At 32.2% G+C, this 20,460-nt stretch overlaps 1 protein-coding gene across 1 annotated transcript in view; it reads right to left on the minus strand.

Annotated features, from left to right (window-relative positions):
• The window catches only part of Syn (synapsin), a 72,023-nt gene that overhangs the window by 23,156 nt on the left and 28,407 nt on the right, over positions 1-20,460 (minus strand). Inside the window, exon 9 of the mRNA XM_075380370.1 lies at positions 18,933-19,110. Within this exon, the coding sequence (XP_075236485.1) occupies positions 18,933-19,110 (178 nt within the window). The remainder of the gene's footprint in view (positions 1-18,932; positions 19,111-20,460) is intronic.

A 20,460-nucleotide genomic window follows, 5' to 3' on the forward strand; every position in this document is an offset into this window, starting at 1 on the left:
GATTTGAATTCACTACAGGCAATCTGGATAGATCATAATGGAGAATTTTTAAACTAGTTTATTTTCCACGATAAAGCTACAATTAATGATTCAGAATGAGTACAAAGGCATATTATTTAAACATGGTGCACTAAATTCCACCTATTATGGAACACAAACACGAAAACCCAACAATTAATTTGTAGTTTACAATCAAATGAGACAAGAGTTATTGGTGTTATTTATAAAAATGTATAATATAAACATTATTTACATCATGTTCTTGATATTACTAAATCCAGAATGTGAATTTTAATGGATGGATGCGCAGGTGTTCATTTGTTATAGTATTATGATGTTCAATTTTTGTTTTATTCTTTTGTTATTTTTCTAAGATAATAAGTTTAAATTTTAATTTATCTCAATCTTTAATAATTAAGTTTTTGTTTATAAGAACTTTTATTTATTTATGTAAGAACTTTTAGTTACTACTATTTATTTTAAAAATAGTTTTAATTTTTATATTCCCTGTTTAGAAATATTATATTAAGTGGTTCATACCTGTGGACAGGTTATTGTTTGCAGGTATTATGTTTCCTGATTATAAATTGTAATTTTTTTATGTCATACTTTGTACAAGGGAAATAAACATTTATTCATTCATTCAAATGCAGCTTCTCTTGCATAATCGGGGAATTACTTACAAGTAAATGAAACGTTTCCTCAGCGATAATTGAGACAAGAAGAATGGAATTCTCACCTTTCCTCCATGGCTTTAGATCTTATCAAAAATGGATTTTTATTTGTGGTGTTTCTCTACATTTTAACATATACTTAATCATGTCATGATTTGTTCCAAGGTTTATGACCGTTTAAAAACCTACCATTATTTTATGGATTTCCCTTATACATACACCTACACATACATTTGACATAAATACTTTGATCTTTAAAAAAACACAAGTATTATCAATTAAATAAATTAATGATATATTAATATAATACCAGCAAGTTTTCAAAGAACTTACAGTTCACCTGTAAGCAAAGTTTAAACACGGATAATAATACTAACTGTTTATATGAAACTACTTTACAATACGACAAATATTTTATTACAGATCTGATTATTTTTAGTTATAAAACAGAATAAAATAATTTATAAAAACCAGCAAAAACACAGACCATTATAAAAATTTGTCTCACATAACTTAATTTATATGAATACATAATACTTAAAAATAAAATAATCCAATTATTAACATTTAACATACAAGGATATGTATACAGAGTGAACCGGTAGATTTTGGCCAAATTTGAAGGGACTGATTCAGGACATGAAAATAAACAAAAAACAGTACATGCAGACAAATTGCCCATTCTTGCTTCATTTTTCTTCTCTCTGCTTTAAGATAAATTGTATATCTTAAGAATGGATTGAGAGAAATTTTAACGAGATTTGGTGTACATGTTACGTACAACATCTCTCTCTTTTTCTGTTTAGCCTCTGGAACCGTCGTAAGATATTACTTCAGAGGATGAATGAAGATGATATGTATGAATGTAAATGAAGTGTAGTCTTGTACAGTCTCAAGTCGACCGTTCCTGAGATGTGTGGTTAACTGAAACCCAGCCACCAAAGATATCCACAACCTAGTGTTCAAATCCGTATAAAAGTAACCGTCTTTACTAGGATTTGAATGTTCATACTCTCGACTTTGAAATCAGCTGATTTGCGATGACGAGTTTACCACTAGACCAACCCAGTGGGTGAAACATCTACAAAATAAATAAATTATAAAATTATAAAATGGCACCTACTTAAAGTTTATAATCATTAATAGCTTCACAAATATTAATTATATTAAATTATATTTTGTTAGATAAAATGTTAAGCCTTTTATTGTAAACAAAATGACATCTCTTCATTAAATCGGTTGATAAATAACCGAGATATTGGCAGAACTTGTTAAAAGAGGATCGTAAAAATTATGCAGTCTGACAATTTGCTTACATCTATTTTTAATTCCTTCATTAACTGAACTCAAAATAATAAATAATATCTTTATAATTAGTAAGTTAAAGAGCCAAAAAATTGTTAGATCTTATAATACTATCCAATTTAACAATTTCAGCTACATCCAGTTTTATCAACCGATTTGAACCAATAATGTATCATTTTGTTCATAAAAGGCTATCATTTTATCTAATAAAACATTTCTTTTAAAACTAATATTTTTGAAAATATTAATGATTAAAGGATTTAAATTTTTAAATCGTACCATTTTATAATTTTTAACTTATAAATTTTTAACATTTTATAAATTTATTTTGTAGATGATGTTAACATCATGTACACCAATCTGATCTTATGTATAAATTTTTATTTAAAAAAAAAACAAAAAAACACAAAATGGCAGACAGAGAAAAATGAAGGAAGATAGGTCATTCTTCACTTGAACTTAAGTCCCTTAAGTTTGCCAACACCCTTTGGAACACTGTGTAAAACTTAATCTAAAATTTAATATATCAATAGAATATTGCAATTTTATTAATATTAAACTATATATATATATAAGATATAAGACAAATATATGATTATTTATATAAATAATCATATATATTGCTAAATATTAACAATTCTAAGAAAAACTACTGCTTGTAAAATTTTAATTTAAAAAAAAAGTCGCAGATTAATTGTTAAAACAGGTGATCTACAGATTATGTCATGTCATATTTATAAAAACATTTTTATACCTCAATCCTGTTTTAAATTTTCAAATATTTACTTGTAATAATTCAATTATTCTTTTTTGTTAAAACAACTAACTTATTTTATCCTTTTAAATAAGAACATTTTTTATTCAGACCATTAAATAATTTTATATCATGTTATATGATGTTTAGAACAGGATCATGTTAAATCATATTTAGAATCCAAGGATTCTAAACATAAAAAAAAATAAATACGTATTTATTTTTTTATGTAGCTGAAGACCATCTGCAGGTCAAGTTTAATAATAATAACAATCATATAAACTTCCTCAACCATAAAATGAAATGAGTAGAAGTAAAAATTACTAAAAATGTTTGTTTCAACATAGATGTTCATCAGTGTTTTGGATGTAAAAAGTCATACAAAAAACAGATTATAAAGAATTAAAAGTCTAACAACTTTTATTTATCATATTTTTAGATCCAAGTTTTTGTTAAAAAATTATTTGTGAAAATGTGAGTTTCTGAAAGGGTTTAATACCTCAGAGATTCAATTTTGGTTGCAGAAACTTGTTCAAAAAAAGGTTTTGTTGAGAATTTTAATCCACTTGCACAAAAAATACACGATTTATAGTTTTTCAGTTGTTTATAGAAAAAAACCATCCCAATCTGACACTTGGGAGTCTTCAATTTCTTAAATTTCATACTAAAACAAACATTATTTCAAAGTTTCATTTGCCTCTAATTTATTCCTTGTTAAAAACCTATTCTTATGGTACTATTCCTCTACATTAAACTGCTGATGATTAAAGTACCTGATACATTAAACAAATGATCCTTTTAATTCAATAAATTTAACACTGCTAAATAACAGAATTTAAATAATATAAACTTCTCAAAACCATAAAAACCAGTGTATATTTATTTTAATTTTGTAATATACGTACTTAAAAAAAATTTCATAAAATGAGCAATTGACATTCTTGTTCATAAAATAGTTAATTTAATACATGTGTATCAAACTCTTTTAATCCCCCTATTGATCTAAATTATGAATTATTATGTCAGAAAAGGATATAACAGGAGTTCAAAAAGTGACGCACCATATGGAAGAATGTTTTCTTCTTTTGTTGCAGGTTTAACAGAGGAAAAATGGGGTATACAAAGCAGCAGATTATATTCATTATCTCTCAAACATTAAATGTGCCAGTTATGTCCAGACCCAGAGTGCCTTCACAGATAAGTATGGTGAGACGCACCAAACAGGTCCTCCTCAAGCGGGTGTACAAGAAGTTCCAAGAGACAGGGATTGTGGCAACACTAGAATGTGCTAACACAGAAATAGTTGGTCACATGCAAGTTGCATATTCTGTTAGTCCCAAGAAGTCTGTGCGATGCCTATCTAGCCAGTCTGGTCTCTCTGTTGGCAGTGCCCACACGGCATTGCACAAGTGTATAAAGATGCATAACATTGTTTAAAGATACATGATTTGTTACCTGCAGACACTGGAAAATGTGTAGATTTATGCCAGTGGTTCATATCATCTGTAATGCCACATACCATTATCTTGATGGATACGTGAATGCACAGAATTCACACATTTGGTGTAAGGAATATCAGCTGCACGAGTCTCTTCTGGACGGGCAAAAAGTGTTTGGTGTGCAATATTATGTAGACAAATCTTCATGACGTACTTTCATGGCACAGTGAACAGTGAGCACTACATACAGATGGTGCAACAATCTGTAAATACTATAACTGCAGATCGGCTGCAGTACATGTAGTCTCACCAGGACGATGTTATGGCTTATACAGTCAACAACAATATGACTTTCTTGGATCTGTGTTTTCATGGAAAAGTGATTTTGAAGGAGTTGTGGCTCCCTCGGTCTCCTGATTTTATCCCCTACAGATGTTTTCTTGTATGGATACCCTAAGGATGCTGCTTACAAAACTCATCCTCACACAAATCCTGAAATGCAGAATGAAATTGAATGATGTGTTGCTGTAATTCCTCAACATACATTACATGTGTTTAAGAGCATGCAACGTTTTATTCAATTATGTCAATCACACATCGGAGGCCACTTCCAACAAGTATTGTAACTTACTCATTTTTCCATATGGTTGTGTCACTTTTTGAATACTCTATATAATAAATTAAAAATATTTTTTGTATTAATATGAAGAGGCAAACTTATTTTTTAAAAGTTATGTAATGGCATGATACATGTAATGTTATGAATTTCATCGTACTAAATCTCTTTTAAAATCTGTCATCTGAAAATTAATTATTACTTTATAAATAAATCTATAATAAAGCAACCGTTAAAAATATTGTATAATTTATATATTTAGTTATTGCTGTTGCACTCAAATAATCCTAACAGCCAATTATAATCAGAAAATAAAGCCAGCAGAGGGTTGCATAACTTCTTGGTTTTATCTTTGACAAATTTTTATTTGAAAAACACCAAAACCTGAATATAATTAAGAGTTTATGCGCAGAAATATTTTGTTTAATTTAATGGTAAAGTCGCTTTAGAGATATTAATAAAAATATAAAAGATTATTTTATGGCTGTATTCCCTTCTTGGATTATGTTGAGATATCTAGGGTTCCCTGAGCTAGTCTGAAGTCCTGTGGCAAGTGCAGCATACCCCTGAGTAATGTTGTGGGACGGTATTGGGGCACACTGTATTAACAGAGCGGGGTTTTAGTAGCTGAGAGCTCAACACTACTGTTTGTTCCTCCTCTGGGGCAGATGCGGTTTTGTTTAAGCTGGGCGATTCCCATAAACATTATGGTGTAAATGGTAGTGTGTAATTGTGTTAAACATCCATCCTGGGGGACCTTGGTTGTAGGTTTCAGGGTCCAGGTTATGTCAGTAAGTGGACCTGCATATCTGGGAGATCCTGGTGTGCAGTGTGTCGCTGGTATAACTCGTCGATACTGCCTGAAGTAAGGGGACATGCATACTCGTATTAGCTGTACTGTGGTAACTGTGTGATCTTGTAAAAAATCTGTAATTTTTTGAGCATAAGAATGCAGAATGCAAAGTGTAGTAGTGTTTAGCTTAATCAAGAATGTGCAACAGTTAGAAAATTGCTGTTACTGCAATAGTACGATGTTACATCTCTCAAAAAGCTGGCTACTAGGGGAATTTGAAAAACACACAATCTTAGTTGCTGTCAGGTGACAAGCAGGCAATTCAAGTCTGGCGAAATAGGCGTACGAACCCGGGGAAGTATGGATATTGGTCGCTAAACCGTTTTAAGGAACAATAGCCGTTTGTGGTGCATATATTCGGTCTTATGCTTTAGGGCGACCAAATGGGGTGGTAGTGGGAGAAACGCCAGACAAACTAAAAATGTTAGCAGTCAGGGCCATTATACTGTATGCAGTGCCGAAATTGTTTGCGGCGTTGAATATAAAACAGAACGTGAAGAAGCTGGAGGCACTACAGCATCGAGTGGCCTTGAAGGTGATCTTAGGGTATAGAACCATCTCCATGGAGGCGGCAAATGTAATCACTAGAATGCCCCCAATATACCTCCAGGCGTTGTGTAGGAAACAAGTGTACGGAGGGATAGCCAAGAACACAGCCAGTCAACTCCTCTGTCAGGAATGGCAAGAAAGCTGGTCTGTTACTACGAAGGGAATGTGGACACACGCATTAATACCAGATTTGAACATATGGCTCAAGCGTAGACACAGGAAGACTTACTATCACGTGACCCAAATGTTATCAGGACACGGAGAATTTGGCACTGCTTTAACAGGCGGCCGGTTGGTGAGTGTATATACTGCGGGGAATGGGATTCCCCGAAAAACACGTTTTTCCGATGTCCTAAATGGTCGGATGTGCGAAGGGATAGCTGTCTACTAACTCTGACGCCAGAGAATAAAGTCGCCTGTATGGTAGCCGACCCCCAACAGTGGAGATAAGTTGAAGGCCTAGTTATCCACATCATTGCGACAAAGGGGGAGGATTATAGACTCTGGTCCGCAGAGGCGTTAGGGAATACCTGACTGAGAACGTGAGGAGCGTCAATTCGAAGGGAGACACGACGATAAACTACATAGATACCTGCAATCTGGAATGGAAAGTGACGATCGCTCTGGTCCGACGTATGGGTCCCAAGAACGGCGTAGCCGGGCCGGGCTCCCCCTACCAAGAGCTACATAAGGGGCAGGGAGCTATTACAGCGGCGGAAGTTAAATACAACAAAAAAGAAATGTTAAAAAACCGAAAAGATAGTCCCGGGTCCTGATGATGGTTCCTGGGAACAGCGTAGCTGGGGTCAATTCCATCACCGGGGGTTTGAGGCAAAGGGTGAAGGAGAAAAGATCCGGAACCGGCGGGCCGACCTGTCATACCGGACTTACAGCCGGAAGGTGGGGAGGCTACACACACGATCTCTTTTCAGATGCCAGTTTGCGGGTCGCTTTTTGGGTGATCCTGAACAAGTATGTGACGCAATTTCTTTCTAGGCATGGCGCCTTCAGGGACAAATTGTTGCAACGATTCGGTCTGAGATTCTGGTATGCGTCCATACCAGTTGACTCACGCTTTCCATGCGCTATATGACTGAGAAAAGTACGAGTAAATACGCACGGAGACTATTTGTTGGCTCGATATTATCGGGTCGACGTTTGATCTCGGTGCGAATTGGAGGAACCAGGCCGAATCACAATTGTGGAAAACTTTATTGTCTACTTGGAAAAGGAGAGAATTGCGGAAGGGGCCTAGGGTTCCGCCTGGGTTTACGGTGTTTTAGGATCTAAGTTTTTGTTGTTTTATGTTTTTCTGATTTGTTAATATTTTTTGTTTTATGTTTTTTTTTGTTTAGTTATTAGTTTTGTTTTCGTTTAGTTCAACGAAGTTGCGTGTTGAACTTATATACCGACATTGGGGAGTAGAAACGTTCCTTCGGTTATCAGATTAGTCTTGTTCAAGACTATGACAAGATGTGTTTTGTTTTCAACGTGTTCTTTAGGTAGTAATACACCGATAGGAATGTCACATGTGGCATTCTGACTGAGGCAAGATCAAGGCTGAGAGTTGCCTTTTGCCGAGGTTTTGAAGATGACCTCCAGTATAGTCCATCAGGGCTAGGAACGGAGTTGTGGCGTGGCAACCGTAACCGTCACATGGAGGGTGTCTTCCTCTACGGGGTGAGGGGTACTGAGGCATGGTTCGGCCGAATGGAAGAAACATTTGCGTAAAGGGTGTCCTAAGGAAGCGTCGTGGGTCCACTTTTGTAGATCGTAGAATTCAACTCTTTCCTGTGACTACGGTTGTCGGAAGGACGTAAATTAAGAGCCTACGCGGGCGATGCCCGGCTCGCTGTGGCCGATTTGCGGAACAAATTAGAAGAACGAGCCGGGAAAGCGATTGAGATATTGAAGAGATCGAGTGTACAGCACGAGATAAGTTTCAGTGCTGAGAAGACTACGACGATGATGATGAAGGGTACGATGCAAAGAAAGCCGTTGGTGAAGATTGGGGGAGAAATATAAGATATGCCAAAACCCAGACGCTTAGGAATGGAAACGGACGAGAAGAGAGAGTACAAGGAGCACGTGAAACAGGTCCGCGGAAGAGCTTTCGATGCGTTCAAAAAAACCCGGCGAGTAGTTAACTACAAGCGGGGACTTGATTTCCAGACGCTGACAATTGTATATTGAGGCTTGGCGGAAGGAATCATGTTGTACGGAGCGTCGATCTGGGCACAAACAACGGAGTTGATACGCTTCAGGAAAATCCTGTTGAGTGTACAACGATCGATTCTATAGATCGTCATAACAAACCTGAACAATTTCAGGTGATGCGGGGTACGTGTGGTGGATGGTGTGAAGCCGACTGATATAACAGCAAGAGAACGAAAGAAAATATGAGCGTGTAAGGATGAGAAGATACTCTGACGAAGGGAAAATGGAATCATCGAAAAAGGATAAGATGAACGGCAAACCAGATGGGATAACTCAAGGAAGGATCGGTACACGTAATCGATTTTCCCAGATGTAACAAAAAGATGTAGGAAAAAGCGGCCCACAGTTCACGGTAGACTAATACACGACGCTGACTGGACATGGGGATTTCAATAGTAAGCTCAGCGCGGGTTTGGATCGGTGGCGAGTCTGAACCGTGTGCGATGTGGATTAGAGGACACCGTCGAACATACGTGCTTCTTGTTGCGAAGGTTTCGAAGAAGAAAGACGGCAGTCCATGCGGCAATTATGGGACGTAAATGTACGGTTTGGATTAGAAGATATCTGCATATAAGTTATATAGGATATCCGATATAAGTTTAGTTATTCGTTACGCAAATTCTAATAAATAAAGAATATGATAGATAACAGAGGAAGATTGTCCGAGGGCGTGAGGGAACGACAATCTGAGAAAATTTCCATTTAAAGAACGATTTCCGAATCGGGGTCCCCTTTGTTAGAATTAGATGTAAAATACGAGGTAGACTTAAACGATTAAACGGATAGTTATAAACTCGGGCAGGCAATTAAAGAAGAAATCTCTTACGTTAGGCAGATGATATAAAATATAGACAAGTAGAAAGAAGTAGGTTAGAAAGGAAATAACAGGACGTGTAGAAATAACTAGTTAGTTAAAAACAGGATAAGCCCTAAAAAAAATTGTGAACAGGATCACACACGGCGAAACGTAAAGTTGAATGCAAAAAAAGAAGAACGAAAATATCAACGACCGCCGAAGATGAAGAATGAAGACAATCGAGAAAAGTCTGAAAGGAAGGCGAAATCAAACGCAATAACCACGCATAAAAATACCTGAGGAGGCCAGAGAATCAGCAGCTGATATGCAAATACGAGTCGTGGTTTTAATGAAGGCTGAGGGGGATCATCTCTGCCCAGTGCCAAGTGCAGTATCGTACTAAAAAAGGTATGAGGGCTATAGAGAACTACTAGCAAAAGCCATTGGCTCAGAAGCAACAGGGGTGGAGGATTGCCAGAGCCCTTCCTCTAACGTAAAGAAAAGAAAGGATTGCGTTTCATTCGTTAATTTAACATAAGTTAGAACTTATGTAGCAAATATTATTTCCGTGCTTCGTGAGACTTTAATAATTCATTTTAAAAAAGTACTTAAAAAACTTCTAAAACAATTATGCTAATTATTTTTTCTCCTCTAATATAAAATTTCAGGACTGTAAACAATTCATGTAGTATTTACTATCTCTGTACTTAAAATATTACCATCCCCAAAAAGTGAAAGTTTAAAATGGCTGTACTCTCACCTTCTTTGATTAAGTTTAAAATTTAATGCCGTTATTTCTCCATATATAAAAATATTTTATTGATATTTCAAGTTTTAATTTCAGACAGTCTAGAGATATTTATCAAAATGTAGGCCAACATACATACATTCTTTTGAAAAGTTTTCTACTAATTTTTTTTTTTTAACTTTTTATTTCGGTTAAAGAGGGTTATGAAACATTGTGATTAATAAAACTGATACCCAAAACTTTAACCGATCACCGTACTTTTCCTTATAGCCATTGCTGCTGCCAGGAAAATAATATTAAAAGAGATAAATTTTAACCTTTTTTGACACATTTTTGAAAAAATTGCCATTGAATCCATTTCAAACTTAGATCCATGACATAATTTATAAATGACTCCAAAATAATAATAATTAGTAAACTTATTTTTGTGCAATATTGCATATATATATATATATATATATATATATATATATATATATATATATATATATATATTTATTACACTTAAAATCTAATAACTAATATTTTTTTTAATCTCTTTTATCTTAGGTACGTGTGAATATAAATATACATTATTAGAGTTACTTTGAACTCTTAAAGCAACATCAATCAATATCTATCGTGTTAGTTGTTTTAGTGGAATCGGTCAAACTAGTCATAATAATTTACAATATACAAATACACTTATAACTATTTGTTTTTTCATATTAAAAAAATACATTAATTAATATATAATCTCATTTTAAAAACTTTCATATATCGGTGGCCTATAAGTAGTAGACCACAGTTTAAATCACCATAACCTCTAGTGGAAATGCATTTTCTGAAGAGTTTAACTTTTAATGTATAGCAGACATTTCATATTGCAATGTTCCATAAGGGTTTTTTTTTTACTGATTGCCATCTGCAGTTTGCTGAAGAGTGGCTCACCAAGTCGGAAAAGAACCTACAATTGTAACAGAGTCTGGTGTGGATTGATGGAGCCAAATTTCACCAGTCTGGAAGTGTAAACAGACATAATTGTGTTTACTGATATATGTAGAATCCAAATACAGTAATCGAGTATGACGATAAAAGTCCCAGCATCACGGTCTGGTGAAGTGTTATGTACCAAGGAGTCATCAGCCCTTTCTTCTTTGAAGTTGGCGTCAACGGTGAGAATTATCTGAAGCTCATTAGGGACACTGTTTACCCTTTATTCCAAGAGAAACTTCTTTGATCGGCGGTGGTGGCAGCAGGATGGAGCTCCCCCTCATTATGCCACAACAGTACGGAATCGGTTGGACCAAGCATTCCCTGGACGTTGAATCAGACGTCGCAGGGTAATTGAATGGCCGGCCTGCTTTCTGACCTCACCCCGCTAGACTTTTTCCTATAGGGCTATTTAAAGGACAAAATTTATTGCCACAATGACAATACCCTACAGGATCTAAAGGACATGAAGGAATTTACTGCTGTTTCACATGAACAGTGTGCAAAATCGTGTGAAAATGTGTCTGCGATTACAGGTTTGTATTGATGCTAATAGCATGCAAGCTGATCACAAATTGGAAAACTAATATTAAAGAAAGTTTGTGTTACAAAATAAGGCATCCATTCTCTTTTCATGCCCACACTGCTAAAAGTTACAGTGCATTAAAATATGGTGTACTACTTTCTCTTTATTGAGTCAAATAAAATATTATAGTCAGCATGTTTTATATATATATATATACTGTTTCTCACGAACAATCCTAAATAATTTCTGGATAAATTCCACAAGTGAAAATAAAGAAAAAAGTTCATACATGAGTCTGGAAACGCCTTGTTTTCAAGTTTGTGAAAATGTCCATGATTTCTGCTCTAAGGATGAAATGAAGCAATAGAACTTAAATTAACAGGTAAATTTAATGGTTTTGTTACGGTTTCTGATCTAAAAAATGGATAAAAAACTATATCTATTGTAATATTTGAGAGAATTATTGTGAAACAAAAAACTGGTATCACAAAATACAATTTTGTAGGATTAAGTACAATAACTTTTTAAATAAAGTTCTAACATGTATCAATATATTTAATTTTTAATAATAATCAAATTTCTTAAAGTCTTCTTCATGTTCAGTTAATAAACCTTTTTCTACAAAATAAATTATCTACAAATTTTATTTGTTTACTAGCAATATTTAATGAACTTATTGTACTTAAAGCCTTAAAAAAATTTAGTTTAACAACAATTTTCTCATAAATTATTGAAGTTACATTTTTTCAACTGTTCTATTCATTTCTTTTTAAATCAAAAACCATATGAAACCATTAATTTACTACTCAATTTAAGTTTAAATTGCTTTATTTTGCCATTGGTGCAGAAATCAAAGAAATTTTTTTGCAAGCTCCAACTCAAAAACGAAGTGTTTGTGGAATCCATATCTATACAAGATTTTTTCTTTCTTTTCACTTGTAGAATATGTTTTGAAATTCTTTCTGTTTCTTTATGAGACACTCTATAAACAGGTCTATCATAAAGTTCTCTTGAGACTTTTATAATCTTTTCTACTCGTGAAAATAAGGAGAAGAACCAAATAACATATATCCCAAAATGCATGGTTTATGATTTATGGTTAGTAAAAGAAATGAGGTCATACTGAAATTTTGATGACGTTAATTAAGGAGCAGAATTATTGATTTCTTATGGTTTTTGACCTGAAAAAAGAATAAAATAGGTTCCAGAATTGTATTTCAGTATTTTTTGAGAAATCAGGGATGAAAACAATAAACTCTGTTAATAAACCCTATTTTTAATGTTTGACATATAATAACTTTGATAAACGGGTAATAAACTTACAAAACTTATACAACAAACAAAACTTGTTGAGAATTTAATTATGAACAAAATGGTGTAAGATGCGTTGAATGCAACACAGAAAAGTTGGAAATATTCAAATTTTATTTACTACATTACTACATTTTCAGAAAAGTATTAATTTAATGTAAACAAAACAAATTTTTTTGATGTGAAAATTTTTAAAATCAAAGTTTACTGTTAAAAAAATTAAAAAAAAAAACATGGGAATTACACAATTGTAAAATAAATAAATAAAATTTACTTAGATAATAATTTTTTATTAATGACAGATGTACAATAAATTTTTGAAAAATTATTTAAAAGTCTGTAATAAAATAACAATAGCTGATCAGCAATGTGCAATACCGTATTAGTGTTTAAATCATTCTGTAAGGTACATTAAACATATCAGGTACATGAACTGTGGTGTTGTTTGCAAGGGTTTTCAGTGAAGTTTAATTTAAACGTGATTGGTTTGCTATTGAAGTAATGTCATACTTACGAGTATTTACAACTAATAAAAGATTTTCTTGGATTTCTGTAACTCTGGTGAAATGAGGCGTAATAAAATTTTTAGGACATTAAGGGGCATTAGTGATATCTTATTGTTTTAACCATAATGTGTGTAATGGTAATGCTAATCCTCCTACAGTAGAATATGAGGTACGTTTTCCAAATCGCAGGATTCCAGATCCCAAAACAATTAGCATGATTTTTCGCAATCTTTGGGAAACAGGTTCCCTATCTAGTATTCATACCGGCTACAAACTACCTGTCCAACACGACGTTGTTATGGATGAAATTATTATCATTGCTTGTCAGTGTAGTCCAGGCATCAGTGTACAATGTCTTTCTAAGCCGATTGGAGTTTTGCATTAGATGGTTTGGAGGACACTTAAAGAAAACAAGTTTCAATCTTATCATAGACAGCCAGTTCAACATCTACACCCAGGAAATGGTCTGCTTCACTTGGAGTTCTGCAGATGGTGGAATACAAAGTGACAACTGTACAAGTATGTTTTGTTTACCGACGAGGCAAATTTCATGAGATGGCGTCAACAACTAACTCAATGGGCATACATGGGTAAAAGTAAATCTTCATGAAACATTGGAAGGGAATTTTCAACACCGATTAAGCATCAACATATACCAATTAAGCATCAACGTATGGTGTGACCTTCACAGTCAACTGTTTGGACTGTTTATATTACCCAGCCGCTTAAATACTGAGATCTACTGGCATTTTCTTCAAGTAGAATTGCCACAGTAGCTTGAAGTGACAAGATGCAAAGTATACTTTCAGCATGGTGGCGCACCTTCTCACTTCTGTTGTGTTGTTTCTACTCGCTTAACATTATCATTTTCCTGAAAAATGAGGCTGAGCAACTTAAGGACAGCTCTGAAGAACTAAAAAGGGCAACAAAAGCAGTTCAGAAGCACGCTAAGAAATGTGGTGAAAATGGCGGGTTCATTTTTGAACATTTATTAATAAACTGGTACACATAATGCACTTTGGTCTAATGTACTGTTTCTAAATAAAATTAGAATTTTTCTTTGTTTTATTCAACTTATACTATTTTGTTCAGAATTAAATTCTCTACAAGTTTTATTTAAAGTTTTTTTTGTATTTATTACCCGTTTAACAAAGTTATTGTATGTCAAACATAAAAAGCAATAAATTATCTCCAATTTATTGGTTTTCACCTCAGATTTCTAAAAAGTACTGCAGATACGGTTCTGGGACCTATTTTATCCAATTTTCAGGTCAAAAACCATAAGATGTCACTAATGCCCCTTAATGTCCTACAAATTTTATTACGCCTCATTTCACCAGAATTACAGAAATCTAAGAAAATCTTTTATTAGCTGTAACTCACAAACAAAGCATTTTCTTACATATGTTTATATGAACTTTTTTTATTATTTTCACAAGTAGAATAGGTTCTGAAAGCCTTGGGAGAACTTTGTGATACACTTTTTTTATAAATATATCCTACAATTTGTCATAATTATTTTTTTTTTAAATTAAGCTTCTTTTCTTAGGAAAATGAAAATAATCTCAGCAGAATTTCTTATACAAAAATTTAAAAATATAGAAAATTTGTTTTAATTAAAACTTTTTAACCATAAAAAATAATTTAAGTGTAAAATCACCTTCATTAAACTTTTTATACTACTTCCAAATTTTAGAAATTTGGAAAATTGAATATGTTCAAAAAATGTATTAACTATAATAAAAATTTGTTGTAATAAATATGTATTGAAATGTTGACTGCAGGCCAAAATTAATAGCAGTTATCCTAGACTTAACTTTTTTTAAAATATTTCTGAGCTCAAATTGCTTTTTCTTGTATTATAATAATATATTTTCATAAATAGAAATATATGGAATGTTAAAAATAAAAATTATAGTGGCACAGCTAGGGAATTACTTAATATTCTTTATCCGCTCCTTATGTACAACTAGTCATTGGATTTTCCAACTATTCTCTATACTTATAATTAATTAATAGTCTCCAACCAAGCTCTTCCGACGGCCATCTGCAATATTCTCTCAGATGTGATCTGGTCTTTCCCTACTTTTATTTTTCACAGGTGTCTCATTTAATTACCTTCATTACATAGCCATTCTTCATTTATATATACACATGCCCAAATTATTTCAGCTCTTTTATTTTAGAAATATCAATTAATGGAGGGAGTCTTTCCAAGTACCCTTCTGACTACTATATTTCTTGTCATCTCTTCACATCTTCCCGATTATTCTTTTCAAATATTTCATATCAGCACTAGTTATATAATTCTGATGTCTAGTACTATTGGCTAGATAGCAATACTAATTAGTATATTTGGTACCTTTGTTTTATTAGATCTCTTGTTAACCCAAATTATCTGAATTAAAATTATCAAAAGACAGACTCTGCTTTTTGGGATCTGTTATTAATAATCTTTACTTTATCATCATTAACGATGTAAACTCCAAGTTAGCCGTAATATATACCTCTTCCACATTTCCTTCCCTCCAAACAATGTTCGTAGTCCAATGCCCCTCAACAGTTTTACCAACTTTTATAACAATAATCTTTGCTATAATCAGTCACCATTCTGCTACCCTTGAGTTAGCTCACCTTTTCTGTTATATTCCAACTGAGAAATTACATAATCTGTAACGCTCAATATCCAATAGATGAATGGTCTTAATTGTTCTTCAAAGTGCCTATTACAAAGATGGGCAATTATGTTAACTGTCTTCACTTTAGATACTACTGCTGTCAACAACTGTTTTCTAGTAAGACTATTAAAAAATAATACAATCATACAATCTTTATAATACATTTGAAACTGAGAAAAAACTGATTTCAAATTTTTAAATTATAAGACTCTTTTTTAAATTATAAGACATTCATTTACTATTTAATCATTTATTAAAAATATATTATTTAGATTCAATCGGTCGATTACTTCTTTAATAAAGTATAAGAAACTGAGAAATATAATATAGATTTATATAATTCTCTGACAAATATACAAATAAAATTAAAGTACTATATATAAAAACAGACTCCCAATTTCCAGCAAATTCATTAACTACATGTAGTAAAGTAAAAGTAGTATAAAGTTGTGGTATAAAGATTTAATTAATTAACAGAATTTTTCCAAACATTAATGTTTCTTTTGGCTTGTAATTTAAGAAACTAAAGAATCGTAGTTGTAGAGGTGTTTTTTTTAATAACTCAAAAACAATAAATCCTTGGTTATTTAAGTAATTTTTCTGCTAAATAGATCAATTCCCATACAAAACTATTTTTAAAGTGACTTGAGGTCATTTGAAATATTACCAAGTTTTTAAATCTTCTCCTGAGATATGTGGTTAATTAAACCCAACCACCAAAGAACACTGGTATCCACGATCTACTATTCAAATCAACATAAAAGTAACTGCCTTTACTAGGATTTGAACCTTACAACTCTTGATTTCAAAATCAGCTGATCTATGATAAAGAGTTCACCACTAGAACAATCTGATGGGTTCTTTTGAAGCGTATTGATTATACTTTATATTGCCATATATACAAAAGAGATTAGGGAACTGGTTTTCAATTTTTGACATTTTGGGAAAATCAAGATATTTTAATCCTTTTTAATAAGTCAAATAAATATTGATTTTACAAAGAAATTTTTAAAATATCAAACTGATAAAATATTTTTTTTTTTAATTTTAATTTTAAACCATCTCTTCATGATAAAATAGAAAAACTTACAGAACTTTTAAACTGAAAAAAAAAAAATTACCGTATTTCATCCAACAAAAAGGTACTTGTAATTGTAAATTACCTTTGAATAAGATCTTTATACTTAATGAAACCTACTGCATTAAATAGATCAGAATCTATGTCCTTTGATTTTTTTACAATTATAACTGTATAAGCCAATTTTTTTGATAGGTGGTTTCCATTTCCAAAATAGTAAACTTTAGATTTGAAGTGAGAGGATTCCCACCACTCTTAATTCAGGTTTTGAATGGTCTATATGAGGAGACAATGATTGTGGTTGATGTGGATGGTGCCCTTCTAATGGAGGCCATCCCAATAAATAAAGGTGTTTGACTGGGTTGCTGATATCGCCAACATTATTTAATATATATGTTGATAAGATATTGTACATGGAAATTGCGGGTAAAATCTGGAAAACAGCTCTTGGTCAACACTTGGATAAATTCTTTATAATGTATGCTGATGATAAAGTTTGACACAGGAAAGCGAAGACAAATTGCAGAAAGCAGTATTTATGTCGAAAAAAGTGGAAAGCAATATAATTTAAGGATATCACCAACGATAACTAAAATTATGGTCTTTAAAGAAGTGTCCAAGATGTACAAAGATAGTAATTGAGCAAGTAAAGCATTTTAAATATCTGGGCAGTGGTGTGCCATACGAGTTCGTATGAAGGGATAGGATCAGGAATGAGGATATACGAAGAGAGCTTTCAGTACAACCTTTATATGACAGAATAAAACAAAGTAGACAAAGGTGGTCCAGCCGCTTGACTAAGATGGCATGAGAGAGGATAGTAGCAGCTACCTTAGCTTATCAAACTGTAGGAAAAAGAGCTGTAGGGAAACTGAAGAAATGATGGAAGAATCCCGGTAATGAAGAAGAGAAGAAAACAATATTATTACTACTTTCAAGCCTTAAAAACCTTTTAAAATACTATATCCCAGTAACTGTTAAAGATAGGAAGTTAAGAAAGAGATAAATCTTAGATAACCTAACTCTTTAGATTCTTTCTTCCCTAACTCTTGAGTTATCTCAAGAGTTATTTCCCTAACTCTAGAGTTATCTCAAGAGTTATTTCCCTAACTCTAGAGTTATCTCTAAGAGTTAGGTTAAGAAAGAATCTAAATTATAGGGAGAAACCTTATAACTTTTATTTTCTCAGAGGCTTTGTTAAAAATCTATTTGTGAAAATGTGACCTTTTCAAAAGGGTTAAAAAATGGATAGTGTTTTAAAGGGAAATTTTAATACTTGACCAACTTTGGCTGTAGAAAGTTACTCCAAAAACTGCTTTGTTAGGAATTTGATCTACTTTTCACACAAAAAAATTGAATACCTAGGATTTATAGAGTTTTTGAGTTATCCATAAAAATGAATTTTTGATCCTTCAACCATTAATAAAAAAAAAACCAACCCTGTCTGGAACTTAAACAAACACTTTAGTTTCTTAAATTAGATGCCAAAAAAATTTTCCAAAAATTTCATTCTGCCTCGAATTAGTTACTTGCTAAAAGTCTATTTTTACTGAAAGATACAGATTGAAATTAGTTTTGACAGGAAAGTCATACACAATATTAAATGTTTTACATCAACATATAAAACAAATATAGTTAAAAATAAAAAACAATAAAATATTTATTTAACATGTTTTCTCTAACATTAAATAGTAGGGGAGCATAAAAAAGAATTAAAATTTTCCATAAAAATTATAATAATGATGGGAACATTACGTGAAACACAAAAACTTTTAATTTGTTATATGACGTAACAATAAAATTAAAAAATAATTAAAACTGAATCTGAAAAAATATAATTAAAAAGTTAAATCAGATTTAATAATTAATATTTCGTTGTGGTTGTAAACTATAACGTCGTGGTTTATTACCTTGAGAATCTCGACGCGGTTGAGGGCTAGTGCTTGTTGCTGGTAAATCAGGAAGACCAGGACGTTCTTCATCCTGAGATTCAGTACCGCTAACAGAACCTCCAATAATACCAGTTGTACTTGAAACAGAACTTCGAGATGTAGTTTTTGTCATTGTACTACCTGGACGACAACAAGCCTGTAAAAAAATACAGTAAAAGTCTTTCTAAAGTAGCCTCCTTAAATCATTTTTTTAGTTAAAACTTACAATAATAATATCAAATGCTCCTATCTCAAAACAATCTATTTTTTTTTTATTGAGGCTACTACATTTCAAAAATGGGAGAGCAATTCAAAAATTTTAAATGGAAAAGACGGTGACACATCATTTTAAGATATTTAAAAACAAAAATTTTGACATAAAAAACTTCATGGTACACCAGCCCTAACCAGAATGGTAGTCATTATTTAAAGTTTTTCAAATTAATTTCAAAAGCGATCTATAATACCTGAAAATAACAACTTAATAATGTAAAAGTAAAAAATATAATCTAGTAAATCCTTCTACCTCAAAACAATCTATTTTTTTTTGGTATAATGTCACTACTTAGGCAATGTAGACTACTTTTGAAACTAAATATAAAATAAAAAAACATTAAATGGCTGCCATTTTGGTTAGAGTTGTAGCTTTAAGCTTTTTAAATCAAATTTTTTATTATTTAATGTTCTTTAACTGAATGTGTCATTTAAAATTTTGAGTTTCTCCTCAAGAGTTAGGGAGCTTTTTCAAGAGCGTCTCATAAAAAATGATGTTTTGAGGTAGGAGGAGCATTTGCTAAATTTTATTTATATATATATATATATAAATAATTTAATCAAAAACTTACTTTAAAATTACATAGAGGTATGTTTACCGACTCAATAACTGATATAAAATATACTATTCTATTGTTCTTTCAAGCTGTTTTCAGGTAATGGAACTACTGCACCATAATTTGAAATTACGGTATAATATGAATAATTTAAATTAAATATATTATTTTTCTAATTTAATCGACATGTTTAGGTTTTATTTATCAACTAATATTTTTATTGCTCTTTTCACTGGTGTATTTTCTTACAAGTAAGTGTGATTTATTTTAGCGGTTGATTAATTTATACTGTATTTATTTAGCTTATAGAATGAAGAATAAACAATTGTTGCCTTTGTATGAGTGACTTTGCCATGATTCTGCTGAATCACATCCCTTGCATCAGTACCGATTCACAACACGGCCATATTTATGTACATAACTATAATCATTACTCATATATGCAGTCACCGTATAATTAATTTGTTATATAGTAGTCTGTGTAACTAAAAGTTTATACAACATTATGCTTTCTCAGTTCTATTAAAACCCTTGATCTTTTCATATGATTGCTCTTTTGTTCTCGTGTTTAAATTTTTGTGTTTCTGTTATTTATTTGCTCTAATGTTATTTAAAGTTAATATAATGCAATTTTTTTAAGTTTACTGGGATTTGAGTATAGTGTATTCCTAGATTTA

The sequence above is a fragment of the Lycorma delicatula genome, chromosome 12, assembly GCF_047948215.1.
Source record: "Lycorma delicatula isolate Av1 chromosome 12, ASM4794821v1, whole genome shotgun sequence".
Lineage (NCBI taxonomy): Eukaryota > Metazoa > Arthropoda > Insecta > Hemiptera > Fulgoridae > Lycorma > Lycorma delicatula.